Raw genomic sequence first — 25963 nt, forward strand, 5'->3', positions numbered from 1 at the left:
CGGCTCTGCCGCTCCAGCCCCTTTCGGCCGAGCCTCCCCGGCCAAGCGGCAGCCTTCCACCGGGAGGCTCAGCATTCCGTCAGTCGTAGCGCTGGCTGTCAACTTTTCTTTTTAGCACTGGGGAGGCAAGTCAGCTCCTGCCCAGTTTTAAAAAGAAAAGTTGACAGCCAGCGATTGTTCCGCTGCCGCCAGCATGGCCTGGCTGGCAGCGGAAGATGTAACGGAGCCCACGGGGGATTCGCCTTCCTCCCACCCGCAGCCGAGACTGATTGTGGGCTCCTTCGCAACCTCGGAGAGCTTCCGGGGCATGAAAGCTCACGAAAACCAGGAAGCTCTCCGAGGTTGCGAAGGAGCCCACGATCAGTCGGCTGCCGGCGGGAGGAAAGCGAATGCCATGGGGCTGGGCTCGGCTCCCCCCTCGGCTCCCCCCCTTACCAGCCTCGCCGCGGAAGGCTCCATTCTGTTCCCTGCCGGCCCGATTGAGCGGCCGGCGGTCTCCATTCAGGGAACAGAATAAAAAAATTTTTATTTTTTAATATTTTATTTTTTTTAATAATATTTTTTGAAAAACCGCGTTGCAGCGTTTCGCGCTAATCGAGAACGCGCAAGTCGAGGGACCACTGTAATATAAAAGGAATTAAGATAAAAGATGAAGAGTACAAATTACAGGCATACGCAGACAATATTGTATTTTTTCTAGAAGACCCTATAAGATCAGGTCCAGAACTAATTAAAGAAATAGAAATATGTGGGGAACTCTCAGGACTAAAAATTAATAAGCAAAAAACGATGCTTATGACAAAAAATATGACTATAAAACAAATTAAGAAATTGGAAGAAATCACAAATCTACAAACTACAAAAAAAACTAGATACTTAGGACTAATATTATCAAATAAAATTACATCTAAAAAAGACAACTACAATAAAGTCTTACAAGAAACTAATAAAAAGCTAGAAAAATGGAAGGATCTGCAACTATCCAAGTTAGGCAGAATTGCCATGATAAAAATGGACATCTTACCTAAATTTCTCTACCTTTTTCAAATTGCCCCTATCAATATTGAACAATTTTTTTTTTAAGGAGATTAATAAAATTTTCTCAAAATTCATTTGGCAAAAAAAAAAAAAAAACCCCCCACCTAGAATCCAATTTAGATACCTCCAAGATACTAAAAGCAGAGGAGGATTAGGACTCCCTGATTTAAAACAATATTACACTGCATCATGCCTAACATGGATAAAAGAGTGGATCAATCTCACAAATAAAAGAATACTGGTACTTGAAGGCCACGATCTACAGATGGGGTGGCATGCCTATTTATGGAGAGATGGAAAACAAAAACAAACTACCTTCAATAAACACATGATAAGAAAATCTCTCCTTAAAATCTGGTATGAGACTAAAAGAAAATTTTACAATAAAATTCCTAGATGGCTATCTACTATGGAAGCCATAGTATACCCGAATTTGATAGACCCAACCAAGACTATAAAATACAAAGATATTTTACACCCAAATGGAGAACTCAAAACTAAACAAGAATTGGAATTACAAAACTACAGGATTGACCGGTGGACATCCAGTTCTATCCCAGTCATTAGTGCTCCCAGTTCTGCTCTGCGTGTTATTACAGTGTATAGGGTATCTGTAGCTTCTTTAGATCTATCTGCCTTATTAATATTTACTTCCTCGTATTTAGGAGGTGCGCTCGCTTCTTGTCTAACGGTGTCTTTGTGGCTATCGTTTGGGATACTGAAGCCTCAGGGCCGTTAGAACAGTTTTCCATGTTAGTAAAATAGGTGGTGGCGCCCTAGGTTCTTTGTGCAAATATTCACCTATTTTTACCCACGTTTCAGTCTGTAATGTCCCCTTATAAGGATAGTTTGGACATTCCTGCCAGATGTATGACAATAATTTGGCTAGCCCCTTTTTTGTGGGGTAATGCCCTTTCTTTTTTAAACTAATTTTGTTAGCTTCAACAATCTGCCCCAATTCCCGAACATGAGCTACCTGCTCTACCGACAGTCCTGCCCCCATACTTACGTATTTGCGCTGGGTAAGCGATGGGAGGTTGAGTGCGCTGAGATGCGTATTCTGAGCGTTGCTCCCTCGGTGATGCGTTTAAAGCCAATTGTCCATCACGTCGGGGTCACCACTTGACGAGACGCGATCCCCGCTAAACGAGGGTCCCGACAACCCTGTGGTGGTTCACCTTACGAAGCCCGATCCTGAGACCATTACCCATGAGCGCCAATGAGACATGGAGTCAATGGTCTGGGTAAAGTGACAAAGTTTTATTGTACAGACAAGCTTCTTTTATACCTTCTCATATGCAAAGTGAGGGGTTTACAGGTTTACAAAAGCATCATTTCATTGGCTCAATTCCATAAACACTGTCATCCTATTGGTTATATATCCTAAGTTTCTAATTGGTACTTGTTACATATCCTAAACTTCTAATTGGTTATATTCTAGCTACTTAATGCTTCAATCAGGGGCTGAGCTGCTGACCAATTATACTCCTGCCATGAGGTGTTGGGGAATTTCTATTTGTCCATAGTCTTATTGAATGCATGGCTATCTCATGAGTCATACAGGAAATGTCCTTTTCCAGTGAACTTCCACTAAGCTTGTCCAGATAAGCTTCACTTCTCATCCTAAGCCTAGCTAGTTTACTGTCTCATTGTTTGTCTTGGTCTCTCAATGTTTGTCTTGGTCTCTCATTGTTTGTCTTGGTCTTCTCATTGTTTGTCTTGGCCTCTGCAATCCCTACATAACTGTGATTTGCTTTTAGTCAGACAATTCCTTGCAATGTGTCCTTTGTTTCCACAATGGTAGCAAAGTATAACAGCAAAAGTCTTTTCAGCCTTTTCTTCTTTAATTACACTGTTTAACTGACTTTCCTTATCACATTGTGTTTGCCTTGCATAATTCAACAATTTTGAAGTCATAAAGTCTAAATTCAAGGATGTTTCTGGCATTACAGTGGTACCTCTACTTATGAATTTAATTTGTTCCGTGACCAGGTTCATAAGTAGAAATGTTCGTAAGTAGAAGCAATTTTCGCTATAGAAATCAATGTAAAAGTGAATAATGCATGCAAACGCATCCCAAAACTCACCCCTTTTGCCTTTTTACCACTGGCATTCTGACCCTTGCTCAGGGGCAAGGGGAGGAGGCAGGGAGAAAGACAAAGGAGGCTGCCTGGAGGGAGCCTTGTGGGTGGATTAACATGAGCGGGAAGCTGCCTAGCAGCTTGTCAGCCCATGGGGCTTCCACCCTCCTTGAAAGTGTTTTTGGCGGTGGTGGCAGGCAAAGCACTTGGGCCTCAGACAAGGCTCCCTGGCTGTCACTCCAAGCCTGGCACCCGTTTCCTCCCGGGGAGTTCCTTCAAGGTGCCCAAAGCAGCTGGCTTTAACTCCCCACTCTCCCCGCATGCTCAAGAACTGTCTTAATTGGAAGCAGAAGCGGAAGGAGAAGCAGAAGTGAGGTGGAGAGACACGTGCCCTCCTCCTCCTATTCATCCCGCTCCCCATGGAACAAACAAGAGGTCAAAAAAAGTGAAAACGCTTCTTGATTGGTGGGAGGGAGCGCAGTTGCTGGGGACAAGGATGTGCGCAAGCAGATGGTGAGAAGAAGGAGGAGGCGGAATGAACGCCGGCAGCTGGGACCACGGTGCTGTTCCCCAGACCCAATTCTGCAGCAGCCCTCCCCTTTCTAACTGCGTGGCTGAGGGCGGAAAAGGGAGCAAAGTTCCATGACCTCCCCTGCATCTCTTTCCCTTTTCTCCCTCGGTGTCAGAGGGAGACGAAGAAGGGGGGGACTGGCTGCAGCACCTCAGGCACCCCTCCAGTTCCGGCTGTGCGTACATGTGTCTGCCTGCCTCTTGCACCTCCATTTTCCCCCCACCCTGGGTGTGCAAGGTATGTGTGTGCACACGCGGCTCTGCCTGTCTCGCCCTGCTGCTCTGCACAGATGTCTGCGCACCCCATGGGCTGCAACTTGAGTAGGCGATGATGGAGCTGCTGAAGAAGGGCAGCTGCCGCCGCTCCTCCCCTCCTCTTCCTCCTCCCCTGGCGAGGGTCCCCATCTCATCTGCCCTACACCCCTCACCCTGCGCCGCCCCCACCTCCCAGCCTCGCCAACCCAGAGGGGCCCCCGTGCGCCGCAGGGCTATGGAGAGCGAGACCCCAGCCTTCGTTGAGATCGCAGAAGCCCCTTCCATGCTCCAGAAGACCTCCCTCCTCCTCCCTTTCTCTCTCTTCCAGACAGGAGCATCTGTGCAAGCCAACCGTTGAGGTGGGGCTGCGCCAAGTGGGTACGCAGTTTTTGGAGTCAGGTGGGAAAAAACGGGGTGGCAGAAAAGGGGCGTGTAAGGAATTGGGTGGGTGTGATTGGAGAGTGGAATACGGCGATCCAAAACCCGGGAACGGTCTTTGGGTGGAGGGAGGGGTGTGGAAGCAAGGTCCCCTGACAAAGGAGGCAAAGATGCAAAGAGTTTGGGGGGGGAGCTCAGGTATCTAGGGAGGGATCCTATTGAGAGAACGGTGGTGGTGATGATGCTGGGTGGGTGGGAGAGAAATGCTTTTCCACGCCCCTCCACCCCCCTAACCTGGCTTGCCAAAATGGTAATCACGCCATACAAGGGAAACAGGAAACCTGGCCAGCCTTGGACACAAAAGTGTGGCTGGAACAATAGAGCGCCATCCACTGTCTCACCCTCTCTCCTCCACACCTGCAGCAGCCAGAACGGCAGGCGACCCCTGTCCCCTCACCATGTGAGTCTGCAGCAGAGGATGATGGGAGGGAGATGAGGAGAGTCCCGGTTAAGGATGTGGGTCCCAAGAGAGAGCACAAGGTCAGTCTGTTCTTTGTCTCCCTGCCCCATGTTAATACGTTGGGGGAGGTTGGGTTGGGGGCCACATCTTCCAAGAACCGACCAAAGCATTGGACGCCTTTTTCCTGTGCCCAAGGCTGCTGGTGGCGGGACTTTGGCTTTCTCGGCTGGCCTGTGTGTGGCTTGCAAACGGGGCACACCTGGCTGGGACTCCCTTCGGGGCTAGGCTTACAGAAGGAGAACAATAGGATTGATGCGTGCACTTTCTCCTGTGGACACATGGCTGGGTCTGGTGAGCAGCTCTTGAGAGCAATGGCAGGTGGCCAGAAAATGCCAAGGTTGATGGAATTTGGGGGGGGAGACCAGCTGAGAGGCAAATCTGCCCCTGGTAACTTAGTGGAGTGGCGTGAGAAATGAGGATTCACCCTTTTTAATTCACAGGAGGGAAAATGCAGGGTCACTCTGAAGGCGAGCACTTTTTTTTCTCCTGCCCCCCTCTCAGTCCAATACTGTAGAAACCATTTGAAAAAAAGTTGCCAGAAAGCATCCCTCTTGGTGTCCAGGGGTGGGGGCTATGGGAACTGGAGGAACCGGCGGCATTCTTTCAGCCGATCAGCTGCACCTCAGTGCTGTACTAGAGGAATCTCTTTGTCTCCTTCCCAGTAACACACTGAACTATAAAATAAACACACTGGCTGGCAGGCACAATTAGGTTGAGCTCCCTTGTAGCCAGCCACATTTTTCGCTTAGCGTGTTTGGACGAAGCAAGGCTTAACTAAGGGTGCAAAGAGATTAAATCTGAACTGCTCTTCTCAAAGATAGCGTCCCAGACTTACTTTACAATAGTTGCGGGTGGATCTGAAAACTACATTGTACATTGAATATCCTCCCTGCCCCCAAAGGAATGGGAACAATCTCCCAGTCCCATTCTTGTGTTTGAAAACTTCCCATTCCTTTGGGGGCATTATGTTTTTTCCTAGTTATTTCTGGAGATCAATCTTTTCCCCAGGACAGGAGAAAGTCTTGTGGGGGGGGGGGAGGGATGGGACAGTAGGGTGAGGATGATACTCAATGTAGAATGTAGTTTTCAGGTCCAATCTCCTGGTCCCATTCTCGCGTTTGAAAACTTCCCATTCCTTTGGGAGAGTTAGGGTTTTTTTGCTAGTTATCCCTGGAGACCAATATTTTCCCCAGGACAGGAGAAAGTCTTGGGAGGGGAAGGGATGGGACAGTGGGTCGAAGAGGATATTCCATGTAGAATGTAGTTTTCAGGTCCAATCTGCCGGTCCCATTCTTGCGTTTGAAAACTTCCCATTCCTTTGGGGACGTTACATTTTTTTCCTAATTATCCCTGGAGATCAAACTTTGTCCCATGACAGGAGAAAGTCGGGGGGGGGGGGGGAGAGAAGGGATGGGACACTGGGGCGAGGAGGATATTCAATGTAGAATATAGTTTTCAGGTTCACCCTCAACTATTGTAAAGTAAGTCTGGGGCGCTACCTTCGAGAAGAGCAGTTAACCTCTTTGCACTCTTAGTTAAGCCTCGCTTCAGCCAAAGACACTAAGCGAAAAATGTTGCTGGCTACAAGAGAGCTCAGCTTAATCGTGCCTGCCAGCCAGTGTGTTACTGGGAAGGAGACAAGGAAATTCCTCTAGTACAGCCCTGAGGTGCAGCTATGATTGGCTGTAAGAACACCCCCGATTTCTCCGACCCTTACTGCCCCCACCCCTGGACACCCAAAGCGATGCCTTTCTGGCAACCCTTTTCCACATGGTTTCTACAGTATAGGACCAAGGGGTGGGGCAGGAGAAAAAAGTGCTCGCCTTCGGAGGGACCCCGCATTTTCCCTCCTGTGAACTAAAAAGGGGGAATCCTCATTTCTCATGCCACTCCACTAAGTTACCAGGGGCAGATTCATCCCGTTTTCCCTGCCTTGCTCCTTGGAGTTGCTCAATAGCCCCCACAAATGCAGCAAAACTCCTCAGAAAGAAGCCGTGGCAGTCTCGGAAAAGTGCCGCTTAAACTACTGCAGCGGGAGGCAAAGAAAGTGGGGATTCGTCTTCAGAATCTGTTGTGTATACTCCTGTTAGCCTGCAGATTTTTCGGATTCCAAAGGGGAAAGCGATTATGAATTGGTAGAAGGACATGATTTACAGACAGAAAGGGAGGAGGCAGGTGACGTGCAGATGCATTCCAGTTCTAGCGAAGATGTCAGGTGGGTTAACCCTTACTTCAGACGCTTGCAGAGGAGAAGAGAACAAGTGTTAGGGAAAAATATTAGAAGCGGAGGAACTGGTTAATTAATTTCCTCATGTCTGGTTGTGAGCGGAAGTGAAAGCTGAGTCCTCAATTCTTGCTGTTTCAAAATGGGGGCTTCTCTAACCAGCTCCGAGCGTAAGCTATATATTGTGTGAATTTATTGCCTGCTTTTATGACTTTGGATTTACACTGATTAGCCCATAAATTTTAGAATAACTTGTAGAATGTTTTTATATGACTTTCAAGTTACTTTACTTTAATGCTAAAACTAGAGATATGAAAAGAAGGCGCTGCGTGCAAAAAGATGATTGAAGAAAGGAGGAAAGAGAATAAAGTTGTGTTTTACAAATATGTGTATTTAGCAATCCTTTATTTCAACTATTAGTTGCATTAGCCTGAAACCAGAACAGAATCTGCCAGCTCTCAGCTCCTTGTTGCATCCCTCGGGAGGAGCCGCACTTCGTGAGGGAGATGGGGGCCCGGAGAGACAGAGCATGTGTGCCCAATATCTCCCGGCTGCGCCAGGCTCGGCAGTGCACTCCCACACACACCGCTGTATGCAGAGGGCAGTCCGGCCCGAACTTGGGCGGACAGCGGGAGCTTCAGAAGGGAAGAGGAAATCACGTTTTGGGCTGGATACCCCCCATTACTTTTTTTATTTTTATTATTTTTTTATTTTTTAGATTTGTATGCCGCCCCTCTCCGAAGACTCGGGGTGGCTCACAACAGTAATAAAAACAGTATAACAATGGAACAAATCTAATAATAAAAATTATATAAAAATCCCCAACTGTTAAAAACCATACAACACATACATACCAAACATAAAATACAGTGATCCCCCATTTATTGCGTCCCCAACCATTGCGAACAGGGTACTTCGCTATTTTTCAACCCGGAAGTCAAAATACCATCTACGCATGCGTGCCCGTGGGCACGCATGCGTAGATGGCAACCGGGAGATCAGCTGCTGGGCGGCTTCCCTGAGTCTTCCCCCTCTTGCTGGCGTCAGCGAGGAGTTTCCCCACCGCCCACGCAAACTCCTTGCTGCCGCCCGCCCTTCGCCCGCCCACGCCGTTCATTCTCGGCGCTTTCGAGCTGAGTCCGGGAGCGAATTCGCTCCCGGACTCAGCTCGAAAGCGCCGAGAACGAACGGCAAGGAACGGCTTTTCCACGCCGTTCATTCTCGCCGCTTTCGAGCTGAATCCGGGAGCAAATTCGCTCCCGGATTCAGCTCGAAAGCGGCGAGAATGAACGGCATGGAAAAGCCGTTCCTTGCCGTTCGTTCTCGGCGCTTTCGAGCTGAATCCGGGAGCGAATTCGCTCCCGGATTCAGCTCGAAAGCGGCGAGAATGAACGGCGTGGAAAAGCCGTTCCTTGCCGTTCGTTCTCGGCGCTTTCGAGCTGAATCCGGGAGCGAATTCGCTCCCGGATTCAGCTCGAAAGCGGCGAGAAGGAACGGCGTGGAAAAGCCGTTCCTTGCCGTTCGTTCTCGGCGCTTTCGAGCTGAATCCGGGAGCGAATTCGCTCCCGGATTCAGCTCGAAAGCGGCGAGAATGAACGGCGTGGAAAAGCCGTTCCTTGCCGTTCGTTCTCGGCGCTTTCGAGCTGAATCCGGGAGCGAATTCGCTCCCGGATTCAGCTCGAAAGCGGCGAGAATGAACGGCGTGGAAAAGCCGTTCCTTGCCGTTCGTTCTCGGCGCTTTCGAGCTGAATCCGGGAGCGAATTCGCTCCCGGATTCAGCTCGAAAGCGGCGAGAATGAACGGCGTGGAAAAGCCGTTCCTTGCCGTTCGTTCTCGGCGCTTTCGAGCTGAATCTGGGAGCGAATTCGCTCCCGGATTCAGCTCGAAAGCGGCGAGAATGAACGGTGTGGAAAAGCCGTTCCTTGCCGTTCGTTCTCGGCGCTTTCGAGCTGAGTCCGGGAGCAAATTCGCTCCCGGACTCAGCTCGAAAGTGCCGAGAGCCAGCGCCCCCCCCGGACCACCGCCTGTCTCCTGCTGCCCGGTTTAGCCAGGACACGAGCGGCGAAATGACTTGGAGGAATGTGAAGCTGAAACCGTCCGGTTTCAGCTTCCCATTCCTCCAAGTCATTTCGCACCCCGCTTTTCCTGGCTAAACTGGGCGACAGGCGGTGGGCTGGGAGCCGCAGGCGAAAGGAGCTCGGGCATTGTTCTCCGGACCCCGCCCGCAGCCTGGAGAGGGAAAGGGCCGCGGGCGGGGTCCGGAGAACAATGCCCGAGCTCCTTTCGCCTGCGGCTCCCAGCCCACCGCCTGTCGCCCTAAAGCGGGGTGCGAAATGACTTGGAGGAATGGGAAGCTGAAACCGGACGGTTTCAGCTTCACATTCCTCCAAGTCATTTCGCCGCTCGTGTCCTGGCTAAACCGGGCAGCAGGAGACAGGCTTTGAGTTTTTGGCTGCGGGGGGAGAAGTAGGACTTTCCTAACTCCCTCGCCCCGCAGCCAAAACTCAAAGCCTGTCTCCTGCTGCCCGGTTTAGCCAGGACACCAGCGGCGAAGTGACTTGGAGGAATGGGAAGTCCAAATCGGCCGGTTTCAGCTTCCCATTCCTCCAAGTCATTTCGCACCCCGCTTTAGGAGTCAGCGGAGAACGGCGCAACTGTTTTAAAACGATCGGAGCTTTCCAATGAGTCCCGAAGACAAACGTGTCTTCGGGACTCATTGGAAAGCCGCGCGGGTGTTTTAAAAGGTCCCCGCCGACATGGGGGGCTTGCTAGCACCCCCCCAAACCTGGGTTGGGGGTTCGGGGGGTGCTAGCGAGCCCCCCATGCCGCCCCCAATCTTCGGCTCCTCGCTAGCGCTGCGGAAGTTAAAAACATCATCTGCACATGCGCAGATGGTGTTTTTACTTCCGCAGCGCTACTTCGCGAAAACCCGCTCGTTGCGGGGGGTCCTGGAACGGAACCCTCGCAACGAGCGGGGGATCAGTGTATAGGAAAGCCTGGGGGAGATGTCTTAGTTCCTCCATGCCTGGCGATATAGGTGGGTCTTGAGTAACTTGCGAAAGACAAGGAGGGTGGGGGCTGTTCTAATCTCCGGGGGGAGTTGATTCCAGAGGGCTCCCCAACAAAACCAACACCCCAGTCGAGCAAAGCCAAACCAACTCCCCCTAGATAATAAATGACTGGACACACATAACCCAAAGAAGAAAAAACAAACCAAATACAAAACGTCTACCAATTCCAACCCACTTCCTCCCAACCCCACTGCCTACAAGCAACATGTATTCAGTATTCCTGGCAGAAGAAAATCAGCAATCACCTTACAAGGAACCACCAAGAACCAAGCACAACACAAGACCACCAAATTCCTCCACAACGAAAGCTAACCCTGCCCTCCCCAACCAAAAAGAAAAGAAGAGTGCTGGTAATTGGAGACTCAATTCTCAGGGGAACTGAACCTGCCATCTGCAGACCAGACAATCAATCCAGAGAGGTATGCTGCCTTCCTGGAGCCAAAATCTCTGACATAATGCAAAACCTTACCAAAATATTAGAGCCCTCTGACTACTACCCTCTACTGGTGATCCATGCGGGAACAAACGACACAGGAAAATACATGAATCAAATAATGAAAGACTATGACCATTTGGGCAACACAGCCAAAAGGATAGGTGCACAGGTTGTTTTTTCTTCCATTCTACCCACAAGAGGACGACACTGGCAAGGGAACACAAAATCCCACAAATAAACTATTGGCTAAGGAGATGGTGTCGCCAAAAGAACTTTGGTTTTCTCGACCATGGCATACAATATCTCCAAGAAGGGCTTCTAGCAAGAGACGGGCTATACCTCACTAGGGCTGGGAAGAACCTCCTAGGAAATCGACTAGCCCATCTTATCAGGAGGGCTTTAAACTAGACCCGAGAGGGGAGGGTGACCAAACTAAAAGATTGAACAACGAACAAAACAAGGAAGAGGAACAAGTCAAGCCTACAAATAAGAGGATAAAAAATGCCCAACCAGAATCAGACACAAACACCTAAAATGCCTGTACACAAATGCACAAAGCCTGGGGAACAAACAGGATGAACTGGAATTGCTAATACACGAGGGGCAATACGATCTAATTGGAATTACAGAAACCTGGTGGAACGAAACACACAACTGGAACACGCAGATAAAGGGTTACAACCTCTTCAAGAAAAGCAGGTCAAACAAGAAAGGAGGTGGAGTTGCACTATACATAAAAGACCACTACACTGCCACAGAACTATATTCAACCAAAGAAGATAACCACCTAGAGGTCATATGGGTAAGTATAAAAGAAAAGAAGTGCAACACTACAATTGGAGTATACTACCAACCACCAAACCAAACAGATACAATGGACAACCTCTTTACAAGCCAACGAACAGAAATATGCAACAAGCACAGCACAACAATAATGGGAGACTTTAACTACCCCGACATTAACTGGAAAACAAACTCAGCACCAAGTGGAAAGTCTGATAGATTTCTCACCAGTCTCACTGATAACTTTTTAACCCAAAAAGTGGAAACAGGAACCAGAGGGACTGCAATACTCGACCTAATATTAACAAACAGGGAAGAAATGATAGAGGGAATTGAAGAAGAAGGGATACTGGGTGAGAGTGACCATGTCATCCTCAAATTCAACATATTACAATCACCAACTGCTGTACCCAACACCACTATAGTCCCAGACTTCAGAAAAGCAGACTTTAACAAGCTCAGAGCGAACCTGGAAAAAAAAACCTGGAAGGAACGGACATTAGAGAAACATCTTTCAGCTGTGGCGAGGGGGGCGTTTGCCCAGGTTCGCCTGGTGCGACAGTTGCGGCCCTATTTGGACCGGGAGTCATTGCTCACAGTCACTCATGCCCTCATCACCTCGAGGCTCGACTACTGTAACGCTCTCTACATGGGGCTACCTTTGAAAAGTGTTCGGAAACTTCAGATCGTGCAGAATGCAGCTGCGAGAGCAATTATGGGCGTCTCTAAGTATGCCCATATCACTCCAACACTCCGCAGTCTGCATTGGTTGCCGATCAGTTTCCGGTCACAATTCAAAGTGTTGGTTATGACCTATAAAGCCCTTCATGGCAGAATATCTTAGGGACCGCCTCCTGCCGCACGAATCCCAGCGACCGGTTAGGTCCCACAGAGTCGGCCTTCTCCGGGTCCCGTCGACCAAACAATGCCGTCTGGCGGGACCCAGGGGAAGAGCCTTCTCTCTGGGGGCCCCGACCCTCTGGAACCAGCTCCCCCCTGAGATTAGGATTGCCCCCACCCTCCCTGCCTTTCGTAAACTCCTTAAGACCCACCTCTGCCGTCAGGCATGGGGGAACTAAACATCTCCCCCTTGCCCATGTTGTTTTGCCATTGATTGATTGACTGTGTGTCTGTTTTTATATACATTGGGATTGTTTTATAAATTTATTAATTTTAAACTGTAATTAGATTGGTGGGCATTGGATTTGTTATTATGTACTGTTTTATTGTTGTTGTGAGCCGCCCCGAGTTTGCGGAGAGGGGCGGCATATAAATCCAATAAATCTAATCTAATCTAAATCTAAAGGGTAAAACCACACAGGAAGCCTGGGAGGCCCTAAAAAACAGTATCATAGATGCCCAAAACAATATAATCCCCATGAAAAAGAAAAACAGGAAAACAAAAATGAAACCAGCTTGGCTAAACAAAGAACTCGCAAACAGCATAAAAGAAGAAAAAGCCAAATACAAAAAATGGAAAGAAGGACTCATAACCAAAGCGGAATATCAGCAAACAGCCAAAACCTGCAAACAAAAAATAAAAACAGCAAAGATCCAACATGAACAATACCTTGCAACGAAAGTCAAAGACAACAAAAAAAGTTTCTTCCAGCACATAAACAACAAGAAGAAAATCAAGGAAACAGTCACTACACTAAAAAACGCAGACAGTAATGAAATCACAGACAACAGAAACAAAGCACAGCTGCTCAACACTTACTTTGTATCAGTGTTCACACAAAATGGGACCAACCTGCAAGTCTGCAACAAATAGCCCCGGAACCGAACTCAACATAGACAAAAACACAATAAGGGACTACTTGTGGGAGCTCAACGAGTACAAATCACCAGGGCCAGACGGACTTCACCCGAGTCCTAAAAAAACTGGCAGACACCATTGCGGAGCCACTTCTCCTCATCTATCAAAAATCCTGGACCACTGGAGACCTTCCGGAAGACTGGAAATGAGCTGACGTAGTCCCCATCCACAAAAAAGGTAAGAGACTGACCCAGGCAACTATAGACCAATCGGTCTGACTTCTATACCTGGAAAAATACTGGAGAAAATAATTAAAAAACAACTTTACCACTACCTAGAAACAAACAACATTATATCCAAAAGCCAGCACGGGTTTGTCAGAAACAAATCATGCCAAACCAACCTCATATCATTTTTCAACACCATAACCAAATCAGTAGGTCAACACGATGCAGTAGACCTCATATACTTGGACTTCAGCAAAGCTTTTGATAAAGTTGACCACAATCTCCTAATCCACAAATTAGAAAAAAACGGGGTAGGTTACAACACATGCAGATGGATAAACAGTTGGCTGTCCAACTGCACTCAACGAGTTGTCCTCAATGGTTCCAAATCCACATGGAAGAAGGTAGGCAGTGGGGTACCACAGGGTTCCGTCCTGGGCCCTATACTCTTCAATATTTTCATCAATGACCTGGACGAGGGAGTAGAAGGGGAACTAATCAAATTTGCAGATGACACCAAGCTGGCAGGGGTAGCCAACACCCTAGAGGACAGGCTCAAAATACAGAAAGCTCTAGATAGATTAACACTATGGGCCCACCCTAACAACATGATGTTCAATGTCGACAAGAGCAAAGTCCTTAACCTTGGTAAAAAAAAAAACCTAGACACTCATACAGCCTGGGAGAAACCCCACTTAGCAGTAGTGACTGCGAAAGAGAGCCAGCAATGTGCAGCAGCGGCCAAAAAAGCCAACACTATCGTAAGGTGCATCAACAGGGAGATACACTCCAAGACCAAGTATTAATACCACTCTAATACGCCCTGGTCAGACCACATCTGGAGCACTGCATCCAGTTCTGGTCACCACACTTCAAAAGAGACATTGAAACCCTGGAGAAGGTGCAGAAAAGAACAACGAAAATGATTAGGGGACTTGAAACCAAGACTTACAAAGAGAGATTGCGGGAACTGGGCATGGATAGCCTAGAGAAAAGGAGGGCCAGAGGGGACATGATAGCTGTATACAGGTATATGAGGGGTTGCCACAGAGAGGAGGGGGGCATTCTATTCTCCAGAGCACCAGAGGGCCAGATGAGGAACAACGGCTGGAAGCTGACTAAGGAGAGATTTAACCTAGAAGTAAGGAAGAACTTCCTGATGGTCAAAGTGATCAACCAGTGGAACAATTTGCCTGCGGAGGTTGTAAACTCCCCAACTCTGGACACTTTCAAGAGGAGATTGGATTGCCACTTGGCTGGGGTGCTTTAGGGTTCCTGCTCAGGCAGGGGGTTGGACTTGATGACCTACATGGTCCCTTTCAACTCTAACAATAAATAAATAAAATAAATAAATAATCCTTGACAAAATGGTTCCGTCCCAGATGCCTAATGGACCGTGAAGAGTTCCAGAGGGAGCTTGGAAAAATATCTTGCCCACAATCCAGCTGAGACCCTGGTGGCTGTCTGGAACAGGGCTTCATCGGGGGTGCTGGACCGTATTGTGTCTTTGCGAGCTCTCTGTGGCAGTGGATGCAGGAGAGCTGCTTGGTTCAACAAGGAACTCCGGGAGATGAAGCACCAGAAGAGATATCTAGAGTGATGCTGGAAAACCAGTAACTCTGAATCTGACTGAATACTGTTAAGAGCTTTTATTAGGACTTACCTAGTATTGTGGTTGGCTCTGGGCCAGCTCCTGCAACGGGGAATTTGGATTTTGGCTTAGGAGAGTCCTCAGGTTCCCAGAGACTTGTCTTACTGCCATCAGTTTCTGACAGTGAGGATTCATTGCCAAGGTCAGACTCTGGGAGAGAAGAAGAATCAGATAGAGAGATGGATGCAGCCAGCCCATTAGTTAATTACCCCATTAGTGGGTCATTGGACTTAGAGGAGGAGGATCGGTGGATAGATGCCAGAATGCGCAGGCTCATGGCGAGAAGGGACCAACTGCGCAGGTATCATCGGAGATAACGGAAAACACCTATGGCTGAGGCAATTAGGCTAATAGGGTTGCTGATAAATTACCAGCATTGCAGAGAGCGCATGTGGGAGTTTATCTGTTTGGAGAAGGATACGTCGTGCTTGCTTTGTTCCTGGACTTTCACAGAGTTTCACAGCTAAATAAATCTTGTGGATTCACTCGGAGAGGTGGCTGTAACACTCTCACAGCTGCTCTTATCTGCTCTGTTTGTTTTTGTCTTTCACAGCTTTCAAGGACTGTATCTGTGTGTGAGCTAATTTGCTCAGTTTAACATCCGTGTGCACAGCTTTATTTTGGATAAACGGCTTTTCTGTTTACTTTACAACAGCGGGTGTGTTTGAATTTACATTTCTGACTTAATTGGGGCTCGTAACGTGAAGCCCAGCATAACACCTAGTAGCGACACGGGCAGCAAAATATTCATATTTTTCTGCACTTATTGCACCCACAGATTCCTGCCCAACTGCCCTGCTTATGGTGATCCATTCCCTACTTAATGTAGAGAGAATGGAGGAGCCCCTACAGGGTACCATAGTTCCCTCTAAGCTGAGCAGTGAGCAATCGCTCACTTAAAAATCACCATCAACTCAGAGTTTTCCAAACCTGCCCAGAAGCCGAAAGGGAAAGAGTGAGAGGGAACGAGAGAGAGAGGAAGAGAGAGAAACAGATAGAAAAAAGAGAGGAAGGAAAAGAGAAAGAAAAAGAATGGGAGTAAGAAAGAGAGAAAGAAAATCAAAATCTAGTTTGAAACTAGCTCAACTATTTAAGTGGCATTTTGATATTGATAGAGTTGCCCTATTATGAGCTCACTGTTATAGACACACAGTACAGTATTTTATTTTGAAATTCTCTGAGGCAAAACAGGGTGGGTTTTTTATTTATTAGTTTGTTTGTTTGTTTGTTTGTTTGTTTGTTTGTTTATTATTTCTGTGCCACCCAGTCCCGAAGGGACTGCCGCTCAGACACTATAGTTTTCCGCCCACCCCCCAAAAAAATTAGAGGGAACACTGCAGGGTACAGCTCGGGAATGTGTTCAGTTTCTAGCGGATAAAGTCGGCCAGATTCATGTGGACCTGGACTCTGATTGGGCAAGTCAGACCGAGGTGACCGGGGTAGGTTTTAGTACCATTGTGTGGGACGAGTATGATCCTGTGACTCCTGAGGAAGTGAACAAGGCTATAGGAGCTGTGAGCTTTTCCTCTTGTTTGTTGGACCCATGCCCATCCTGGCTGGTTTCAGCCAGCAGGCTGGTTCCAGACTGTAATCAATGCCTTCTTGAACAAGGGGTCTTTCCCGTAGTCATTAAAGGGAGCAGTTGTGAGGCCCCTCCTCAAGAAGCTTTCCCTTTATCCAGTTGAATTTAACAACTGTTATCCTATCTCCAATCTTCCCTTCATTGGCACGTTTGTGGAGAAAGTGGTGGCGCTCCAACCCCAATGGTCATTGGATGAAACCGACTATCTAGACCTTTTCAGTCTGGCTTCAGGATCATCTACAGCACAGAAACTGCTTTGGTCATGCTGATAAATGATCTCTGGTGATCCTGAGATGGAGGTCATCCTCTATCTTGGTGCTTCTTGACTTCTCAGAGGCTTTTGATACCATTAACCATGGTGTCCTTCTGTGATGACTAAGGGAGTTGGGAGTGGGGGGGGAGAATGTTGAGGTGGTTCTTCTCCTATCTCTCTGGCCGGTCACAGTCAGTTTTGGTAGGAGGACAAAACTGTGTGGGGTGCCACAGGGAACTGTCATCTCCTCCCTACTATTTAACATTTACATGAAGCAGTTCAGTTCAGTTCATTGAAGCAGTAGGTGTGATGTGCCGGTGCCTGGAGTCTGTGAGAGTCTGGATGGGAGTTAACTGGTCTAGGTACGGTCACAACTGGTAGAGAAGATGAACTTATGCAAAAGCCCACTAGCCACAGCTGAGAGATGTTGCTCTATTTTCAACTGTGGATCTAGGAGGACATCCAAGTTGCGAACCCTATCTGAGGGGGAAATATCTCCCTCCTCCTCAGAATAACAGACAGACAGATGGAATAATCTTTAGGAGGAAGGACCCATAGCCACTCAGTCTTATTGGGGTTGAGCTTTAGATTGTTAACTCCCTACAGACACCAGCACTTAACATCTGCCACTTCACTCAATTGACATTGGATGAAATGTACAATTGGGTATCATCAGCGTAGTGATGATAACTCACACCCATGCTCTTATCATCTCACGATTAGACTATTGCAACGCGCTCTGTTTTGGGTCCACCTAGGTACGCTCACATCTCACCAACTTTCTGTGAGCTGCATTGGCTTCCAATCAGTCTCCAGATGCAATTCAAGGTGTTGGTTATTACCTATAAAGCCTTATATGAGGCGGGGGGTGGGGGTGCAGCAGGTAGAGTGCTGTATTGCAGGCCACTGACTGTAGATCTGTAGGTCAGCGGTTCAAATCTTATCACCGGCTCAAGGTTGACTCGGCTGTCAATCCTTCCGAGGTGGTTAAAATGAGGACTGGATTGTGGGGCAATATGCTGGCTCTGTTAAAAAGTGCTATTGCTAACATGTTGTAAGCTGCCCTGAATCTAAGGAGAGGGGTGGTATAAAAATCAATCAATCAATCAATCAATAAATAAATAAATAAATAAATATGGCTTAGGGCAAGGCTACCTTTGGGGCCGTCTCCTGCCACATAGCTCCTAACAACTGATAAGGGACCACAGGGTTGACCTTCTCCGTGTCTCATCAGCTACGCAGTGTCGGTTAGAAGGGCTGCGGGGGAGGGCCTTCTTTGTGGTAGGTCCGGCTCTCTAAAATCAGCTACCTCCAGAGATCCATACTGCTTCCACCCTCCTGGCCTTCTGGGAAACCTTAAAGGCCTGGCTCTTCCGGCAGGCCTGTGGGCCGTTGAGCAAATGAGACACTTTTTAAATCTGGCCACAAAGGACATGAATGGGATTTTATAAATTGTTTTTTATTTAAACTTTTTTTAAAAGCTATTCTTGTTGTGAGCCACCCAGAGTCCTTTGGGACTTGGGCAGCATGTAAATAAAATAATAGAAAATAAAAAATAATATAAAATATTAAAAATATAAAAATATTTAAAAATATAAAATATAAAATAATAAAATAAATAAAAATTTTGTTTTAAAGGAGATAAAAAAGAGAACAGTGATACAGAGGACAACACAGCAGAGAATGATTCAGATGAAAATGAAGAAAGAACCCTTGGTGGTACTACAGATGTCCTAAATATGGTAATGCATTTACTAGTGAATGGTTGAAGAGGTCTGCAGGAAAACCTGGAGATACATAAAAGAGGAAAACATATTATTTGAATTGTAACAGAAACATTGTATGCCAGAGTTTTTTTTAAACTATACTGGGTCAACTACAGTTCAACAGGGGAAAAAACCTTCAATGCTTTGACAGATCCATATGTTGAATAATACAAAACATGACCAAGGTAATTTAAAATTAATTTAAAACTAATTAAATTTTAATTTAAATAAATAAAAAATAAGGATCTGGCACATATGACACATAGATATTCTTACAGATTGAAAATAGAAGGCATTGTAATGCTTGTTTTGGTGTGCCTACTTTTCCAGAAAAGAAAAATTAAGCTGGAGTGGAGAAATAATCAGAAATTGGATTTCTGAAGAGGTTCACAAGATTTTATAACTGATTGTGTCTGATAATTATAGTTACAAAATTCCAGATATGCACATCCAAACTAAAAATATAGTCGGTCTCTGATCTAGATTGGTAGCAATGCTTATTTTATATCAGGGGGGGGAAACTTTTTTCCCCCTGAGATGTGAAAGTTTGCTGCTTAAAATTTGGAATTTTCTTAGAGAAGATATTGTTAAAAATGTATTTCAGGAAGTAAGTACATTTAATATTTAGAATTAGGAAAGCAATGGTTGATACCTTTCAAATCTATAGAAAAAATACACCTTGTTTGAGAGGCATTGACTGCTCATATTTAGTTTTAATAATAATTTATTAAATTTATATAATGCTCTACTTTAAAGGAGGTAGAAGAATTGTGAGGTTACATAATAAATAAAAAATGATCAAGATCCTAATAACTTTTAGAAATGTTATTGTATTTTTCGGAGTATAAGACACACCGGAGTATAAGACACATCAAGATTTTAGAGGAGGAAAACAAGGAAAAAAGTATTCTGGACCAAATGGTGTAGTAATATATTATTTAATAAAATACCAGTGGGGCAGAATAGTAAAGTTAAAGGGAAAATGGATTTGATAAAACATAAAATAAACTTGATTGAACAAGAACAAGTAGCAGAAAAAAGGGCAAAACAGGAGTATTTTGAACATGCAAACAAGCCGGGGCATTGGTTAACCTATACGTTGAGAAAACAAAAAGAATCTAAAATGATAAATAAACTAGAAGATAGTAAGGGTGTACTAAGATCTAGAACAGATGAAAAGAAGGAAATAGTGGGGGAATTTTATAAAAACTTATATCAACAGGAAGAAATAAAAGAAGAAGATATTTCTAAATTTTTAGACTCTACAAACTTTCCACCACTATTAGAGGAACAACAACAGAGGCTTAATGTACCATTTATCATGGCAGAATTACAACAGATACTTAAACCAAAGCTACTGGCCCAGATGCAATACCTGGAGAATTTTATAAACTAGACAATAATATACTTACCCTGAACATGATAGAGATTTTTAATAAGATAATTGCAGATGCTAAAATTCCAAGATCATGGTCTGAGGCTTTGATTACGTTAATACATAAACCAGGCACAAAGAAAGATAAAATACAAAATTATAGGCCAATATCCATGTTAAATGTGGATTATAAAATATTTATTTCCATCTATGCACTTAGACTTAAAAAAAATCTAAATGAAATAATACATGAGGATCAGAATGGATTTTTGCCATATAGACAAATTAAAAACAATCTTAGGACAATTATTAATACATTGGAATTTTATGAATACCACCCCGAAAAACAAATGGCTCTGGTCTTTCTGGATGCAAAGAAAGCCTTTGATAATGTGAACTGGACATTTATGAAAATGCAACTTACCAAAATGAAATTCGGCACTAAATTCACAAATCTGATTGATGCTATATATTCGAACCAAACAGCTAAAATTATAATAAACAATGACCAAATTGAAAGATTAGAGATTCAAAGAGGGGTCAGACAAGGCTGCCCTCTTTCTCCCTTGTTTTTTTTTTATTTTTTAAATAAATATTTTTATTGATTTTATAATATAAAAAAACACACACACAACATATAACAAGTGCTCAGTGATTGTGCCCACCACCAGACAAACATTTCACCCCACCACCAATTGGGGGTGTTTCTTGTATAGTCTATTTTAACACAAGAATGAAATATTTATTTATATATTATAAAGTGATTCCAACTTGTTTCTTATAGCTTAATCTCGGATCCTACTTGCCATATATCGTCTTACCTTGTCCCATCGTCCCATCAGTTGTCGCAATTCAGTTTCATTAGTCAAATTCATCCTTTTGTCCATAATCTCAAATTGAATGTGGTCCACCATGTACCTATACCAATTTTGCATTGTCCATTTTGTCACGTCTTTCCAACCCAAGATTATTACCGCCCAGGGCCACCATCAGGAATTTTGGGGCCCCATACCGCCTAAGTGTCTGCCCCCCCGCCATTTAAAAACTATTTTAAGTCGCCAAGCCACTCCATCCCCCGGGGATCATTTCCCGCTTCACGCCAAGCGAGGCGGTCCCATAGGCCAGTATTTCCCAACCTTGGCAACTTGAAGATATCTGGACTTTAACTCCCAGAATTCCCCAGCCAGCGAAAGAAAGAGGAAGAAAGAAAGCAAGAGAAAGAAAAAAAGAATGAAAGAGCAAGAGAGAAAGAGAGAAAGAAAGAAAAAGAAATGAAAGAAAGAAAGAAGGAAAGAAAGAGGAAAGAAAGAGAATGAAAGAGAAATAAAAAGAGAGGGGGAATGAAAGAAATGGAAAGAGGGAAGGAAGGAGAGAAAGCAAGAGAAAGCAAGAAAGCAAGATAAAGAAAAAAGAATGAAAGAGCAAGAGAGAAATAGAGAAAGAAAGAAAAAGCAACAAAAGAAATTGTGATTTTTACTATGCCGGCTCCTTCCCTCCCCCGCTCCCCACAAACCACCTACCCCTCTACCGCAAGAGAGAAGCGCCCGAGGCGCCGGGTTCTTCCCTTTCTCCCTCGCCCGCATCCTTGCCGCGGTGACTCACCAGGAGAAGGCTGGAGACCCACGCGGCTCCTCAGGGGGCGTTGCGGAAGGCGGCGGCGGAAGCCCCCATGCCCGGCAGGGGATGATGGGCAAGGGACGCCTCGGGGAAGGAGGGCAGGGCGGGAAGGGAATGAGGGGGCTGGCGGGGGTTTAGGAAAGGGGAGCCCGCCGGGCACAAGGGAACGCTGGCCGCGCGGGGCTCCAGGGCCAGCCTTGCAGCTCCTCGGCGGGAGGAGCCGAAAGCCACCGGGCGAGGACTGGGCTCAGCAGGAGAAGCGGCCGGCTTCCCATAGCGATGGGGAGCTTGGCTTCCGGAGGGCCGAGCTCCTTCCGCGGCTGCCATTGGGGCTCCCTGCCTATCTGCCGGCCTCCCTGCCTTCTTTCCTCGCACGGGTGGGAAGAAGGTGGGGGGCGTGGTCGGAGAAGCTCCGCAGAGGCAGAGTTCGTCGCAATCGGGGTTGGAGAGTTTTTGGTGGGCGCCGGGCCACCCCCATTATTCAATTTGGCCGGGCCCGTGATGCCACTCCCAGTAGTACCGGTCTATCGGCGGCCCTGTTACCGCCTGAGCGCTTACTATCGCTGCTTGTTTTATTTCTCTGAATTCTCCCATCTCATTACTTTTAACTAATACTGCCATTTCCTTAGTAATTATCCACCTTATATTTAATATCCTATTAATATCCTCTTGCACTTTTTGCCAAAAATTCTGCACTACTGGGCATTCCCAAAACATATGCATAAACACTCCTTTATCTTGGCACCCATGCCAACAAATACCTTTAACACTCTGCTGAAAGTATGCGAGTTGAACGGGTGTGTAATACCACTTATATAATATTTTCCTTCTCATTTTCCCTAACTCTTGTATTCTTAGTTTTCCTTATATTCTCTACTATATTTTTCATCTCTTCCACCTCCACCTGTATCTCATTTTGCCACCATTTAGTCAATCCTTGGATCACATCCCCGTCTGACTGCACTAACATCTTATATATATTGCTTGCTTGCGCCTTTATACCCTCACTTTTTTCTCTTATTATTTTCTCTAACTCTATCTCCTCCCTAAATAGTGCTTCTTTATTCTCCCTTTCATTCGGATATTTACATATTGCATTTGTTTGTAGCCATCTTCCCCTACCCAACCACCATTCTATACGATTTCTACTTGGCCTTCCATCCTTCTCATATAACTGTTCTATCTTAGTTATCCCTCTTCCCTTCAACTCTCCTATAACCCTATTTAAATTTGTTTCATTATCTCTATTTATTACATAAAGCTATGACAATTTTGATTTATATAATCCTATTTTCCCCTGCCATTTTTTCCAAATTTCCATAGTTCCTTTCATGGGACCTATTAATTTATCTAAGTCACTCCTATTCCACTTTATAAAAATTAATTATCTATTCTTCATCCCGTTTATCTGTTTTTCCAATTTCACTCATTTATTTTCGAATAATTGCAGCTCCATTAATCTTTCAATTTGAAATGCTTCCCTATACAACTCCAAACAAGGAATTCCCCATCCAGCCTCTTTGCTATTAACCACTTTTTCCTTATTCTTGGTCTCTTATCTTCTTCAACCCAATAATTAAGTTTTTTATCCCACTCTCTAAATTTGGATGCTGATAGCCCCCCTTACAGTACCTGAAACAGATACATCATTTTGGGCACTATCATCATTTTCAGGCTCTTATTTTAGAGATTCTCCTTAGCGTTTTCTCTTTCCAACTCCTCATCTGTTTTGGCATTTTCCTCCATATTAATCTATAATTCACCTCCTTGATTTTCGCTGGGTTTCTCCATAACCAGATTCCCAGATTTTAATATTCTTTAATCCTAACTTCAACCCTGATTCTTTCCTAATTTCTATCTGCTCTCTCGGACCTGTATTTAAACACATAATCTCTGATTTTCCCATATTGACCGACAATCCTGATTCCTGTTTAAACTCTTGTAAAATATTTCTTATACCTTTGATCATCTCCATCAGAGTCTGGGTCAATATAATTGCATCGTCTGCAAATAAGTTTAGCTTCAATTCTAATTCCCCTATTTTATATCCTACCCAAGTGTTATCTTGTTTTATCTTATTAGCTTATATCTCTATTGCTATTACAAATAACATTGGAGATAAAGGACATCAATACTTGGTGCCATTTTGTATTTAAATTCTCTGTCCATTCACCATTACATACGCTTCATTCCCTTTATAAATCTCTTTTATAATTTCGCAAAAATTTGTCCCCCATATTTAATTCCTTACATAGTTTGTATAAATAACTATGGTTAACTTTATCAAAAGCTTTATAAACATCTAATTTCAAAATTTCCAATTTCCTCTTAGTAACGGTAGCCTGGTGCATCACATTTATTACATTTCTAATTGGTTCATTTATTTTCCTTCCCTTCACAAATCCATATTGACCCTCTTCAATTATTTTTGGTAAAATATTTTCGAGTCTATTTGCCAATATCTTCATAAATATTTTATAATCTTGATTTGCCAAGCTAATAGGATGGTAGGACCCAGTCTCTCTTAAATCTCGATCAATCTTCGGGATGGTAACAATCTCTGAAAGCTTCCATGTCTGCGGGATATCATGAGTTAACAATATATTATTAAACAGTTTCCCCAAATGCGGCAACAATTCATTCATTCCTACTCTTAGTTAATCTCAGCTGCTCTTGTATCAAATCTATTTCCCTTATCTTCATTTCCCTTTCTCTACCCCACCTCTTTCTAATATCTGCTTCCGTACATATACATTGTCCCCTCATAAAGGCCTTATATGAATCCCACACAATTGATTGTTGAATATTACTTACATTATTAATTCTAAAATATTCACATAACTCTGCAGTTTATCTTTATCTTGTTCACTAGCAGTTATATATATAACTGCATTATATCTCCAAATTCTTGGATTGCATTCCTGACCTATTTCCAATCTTGCCAATAGTGGGGCATGATCTGACAACTAAATACTTTTAATATCTACTTTTTTAACTTGTATATTGCCCACCCTGTTCATTAATATATAGTCAATGCAACTAAATGTATGATATCTTGCTAAATAATATGTACCTCTATTTGGAATATCTGCATGGAGATCCACCATATTAAGTCTATTTAAATGTAACATCCTACTATTTCCGATCCCATTTGTTCATTGCATATTTAAATCTCCTGGCAAAAATGTTGTGCCCTCCATAAAGTTATCCAACTTTCTCTTTGTATTTATTATAATTTGTTTTGTTTTCGCATTCAGGGCATAAATTACTCCCAGTGTCAACTTCTTTTGATTAATTTTCCTTTTAACAAACAACCACCTCCCTTCTCTATCTTTCTGAACTCTAACATCTTGAAATAAAACCCTCTGATGAATAAGAATCCCTGTACCTCTACTATTTTGCATTCCTCGAGATTCATATACCCATTTCCAATTTCTATCATTAATCAATTTATCCCTTCCTCCCCGTCTTTTATGTGTTTCTGTGAAAATCATAAGATCCACCTTATTTTGCTTAGCCATCCTCAATAATCTGTAACGTTTCAAATCTGATCCCAAACCATTCACATTTAAAACCATTATATTACACTCACTCATAATATACAAAAATAACCCTTTCCCCCTCTTGTTTTGCTCTTGGTTTACTTATTTTCTCCTCCCTTACCCTAGTCACCCCCCCAAAGTGCCTCCCCCATGCTCCCCCCACCAAAAAGGGGGAGGACATGAAAAAACCTTGTCCAGTCATGAGGCACTTCTCCTGATTATGTTCCCACACTGCTGAGCTCTGCTTCCAACCACTTTTAAATATAATTAGAGAGAAAAATTCCCCTCCCACCCTCCATTATCCATTTGAATAATACCTTCTTTTACTTTTTAAACTTCCTTTACCTTTTTCCCTTCTCTCCCCAACAAGAATAAAAGTTAACACTACATTCCAGAAACATCTCGGGGGGGGGGGGCACAAAATCACTTCTTCGCTTTCTTCTCATGCTGGGCTCTTGTTTTTCTCCACCTGCCCCGTTAACTCCTTTAGCTGTTCCTCCCTTTGCCTTTCCTCCTCGTCTGGGGTACTGCGACCGCTGAAATAATCTTCTCCTCCTTCTCCTCCTGCTGCTCCTTTTGGCTCTCCAACTTCTATGCTCTCCCCTCCTTCTGCTCCTTGTGGTTCGCTTTCTTCAAACCCAATACACAGTTGATCCAATAGTGCCTTTTCCTTCTCCAGTGATAGTGCTCTAAACATCTTATTTTCTTGGAACACCAAAATGGCAGCTGGAAAACCCCAAGTAAACTTTTTTCCACTTTGATATAGACGGCTTGAAATTGGGTGTAAGGCAGCTCTCGCTCTCAAAATTTCCCAAGAGAGATCTCTCAGAACTCT

General features: G+C 44.8%; 1 protein-coding gene across 14 annotated transcripts in view; it reads left to right on the forward strand.

Moving 5' to 3' along the window:
* RPGR (retinitis pigmentosa GTPase regulator) overlaps positions 1 to 25963 on the forward strand; it is a 298707-nt gene that overhangs the window by 171955 nt on the left and 100789 nt on the right. For all 14 annotated transcript variants that reach the window (XR_011559019.1, XR_011559020.1, XM_070750562.1 and 11 more), the window contains one exon: positions 18467 to 18570. Coding sequence is in view for 12 of the 14 variants with exons in the window: in XM_070750562.1 (XP_070606663.1) it covers positions 18467 to 18570 (104 nt within the window). In the remaining 2 variants the exon portion in view is untranslated. The remainder of the gene's footprint in view (positions 1 to 18466; positions 18571 to 25963) is intronic.

The sequence above is a fragment of the Erythrolamprus reginae genome, chromosome 4 (assembly GCF_031021105.1).
Source record: "Erythrolamprus reginae isolate rEryReg1 chromosome 4, rEryReg1.hap1, whole genome shotgun sequence".
Classification (NCBI taxonomy): domain Eukaryota; kingdom Metazoa; phylum Chordata; class Lepidosauria; order Squamata; family Dipsadidae; genus Erythrolamprus; species Erythrolamprus reginae.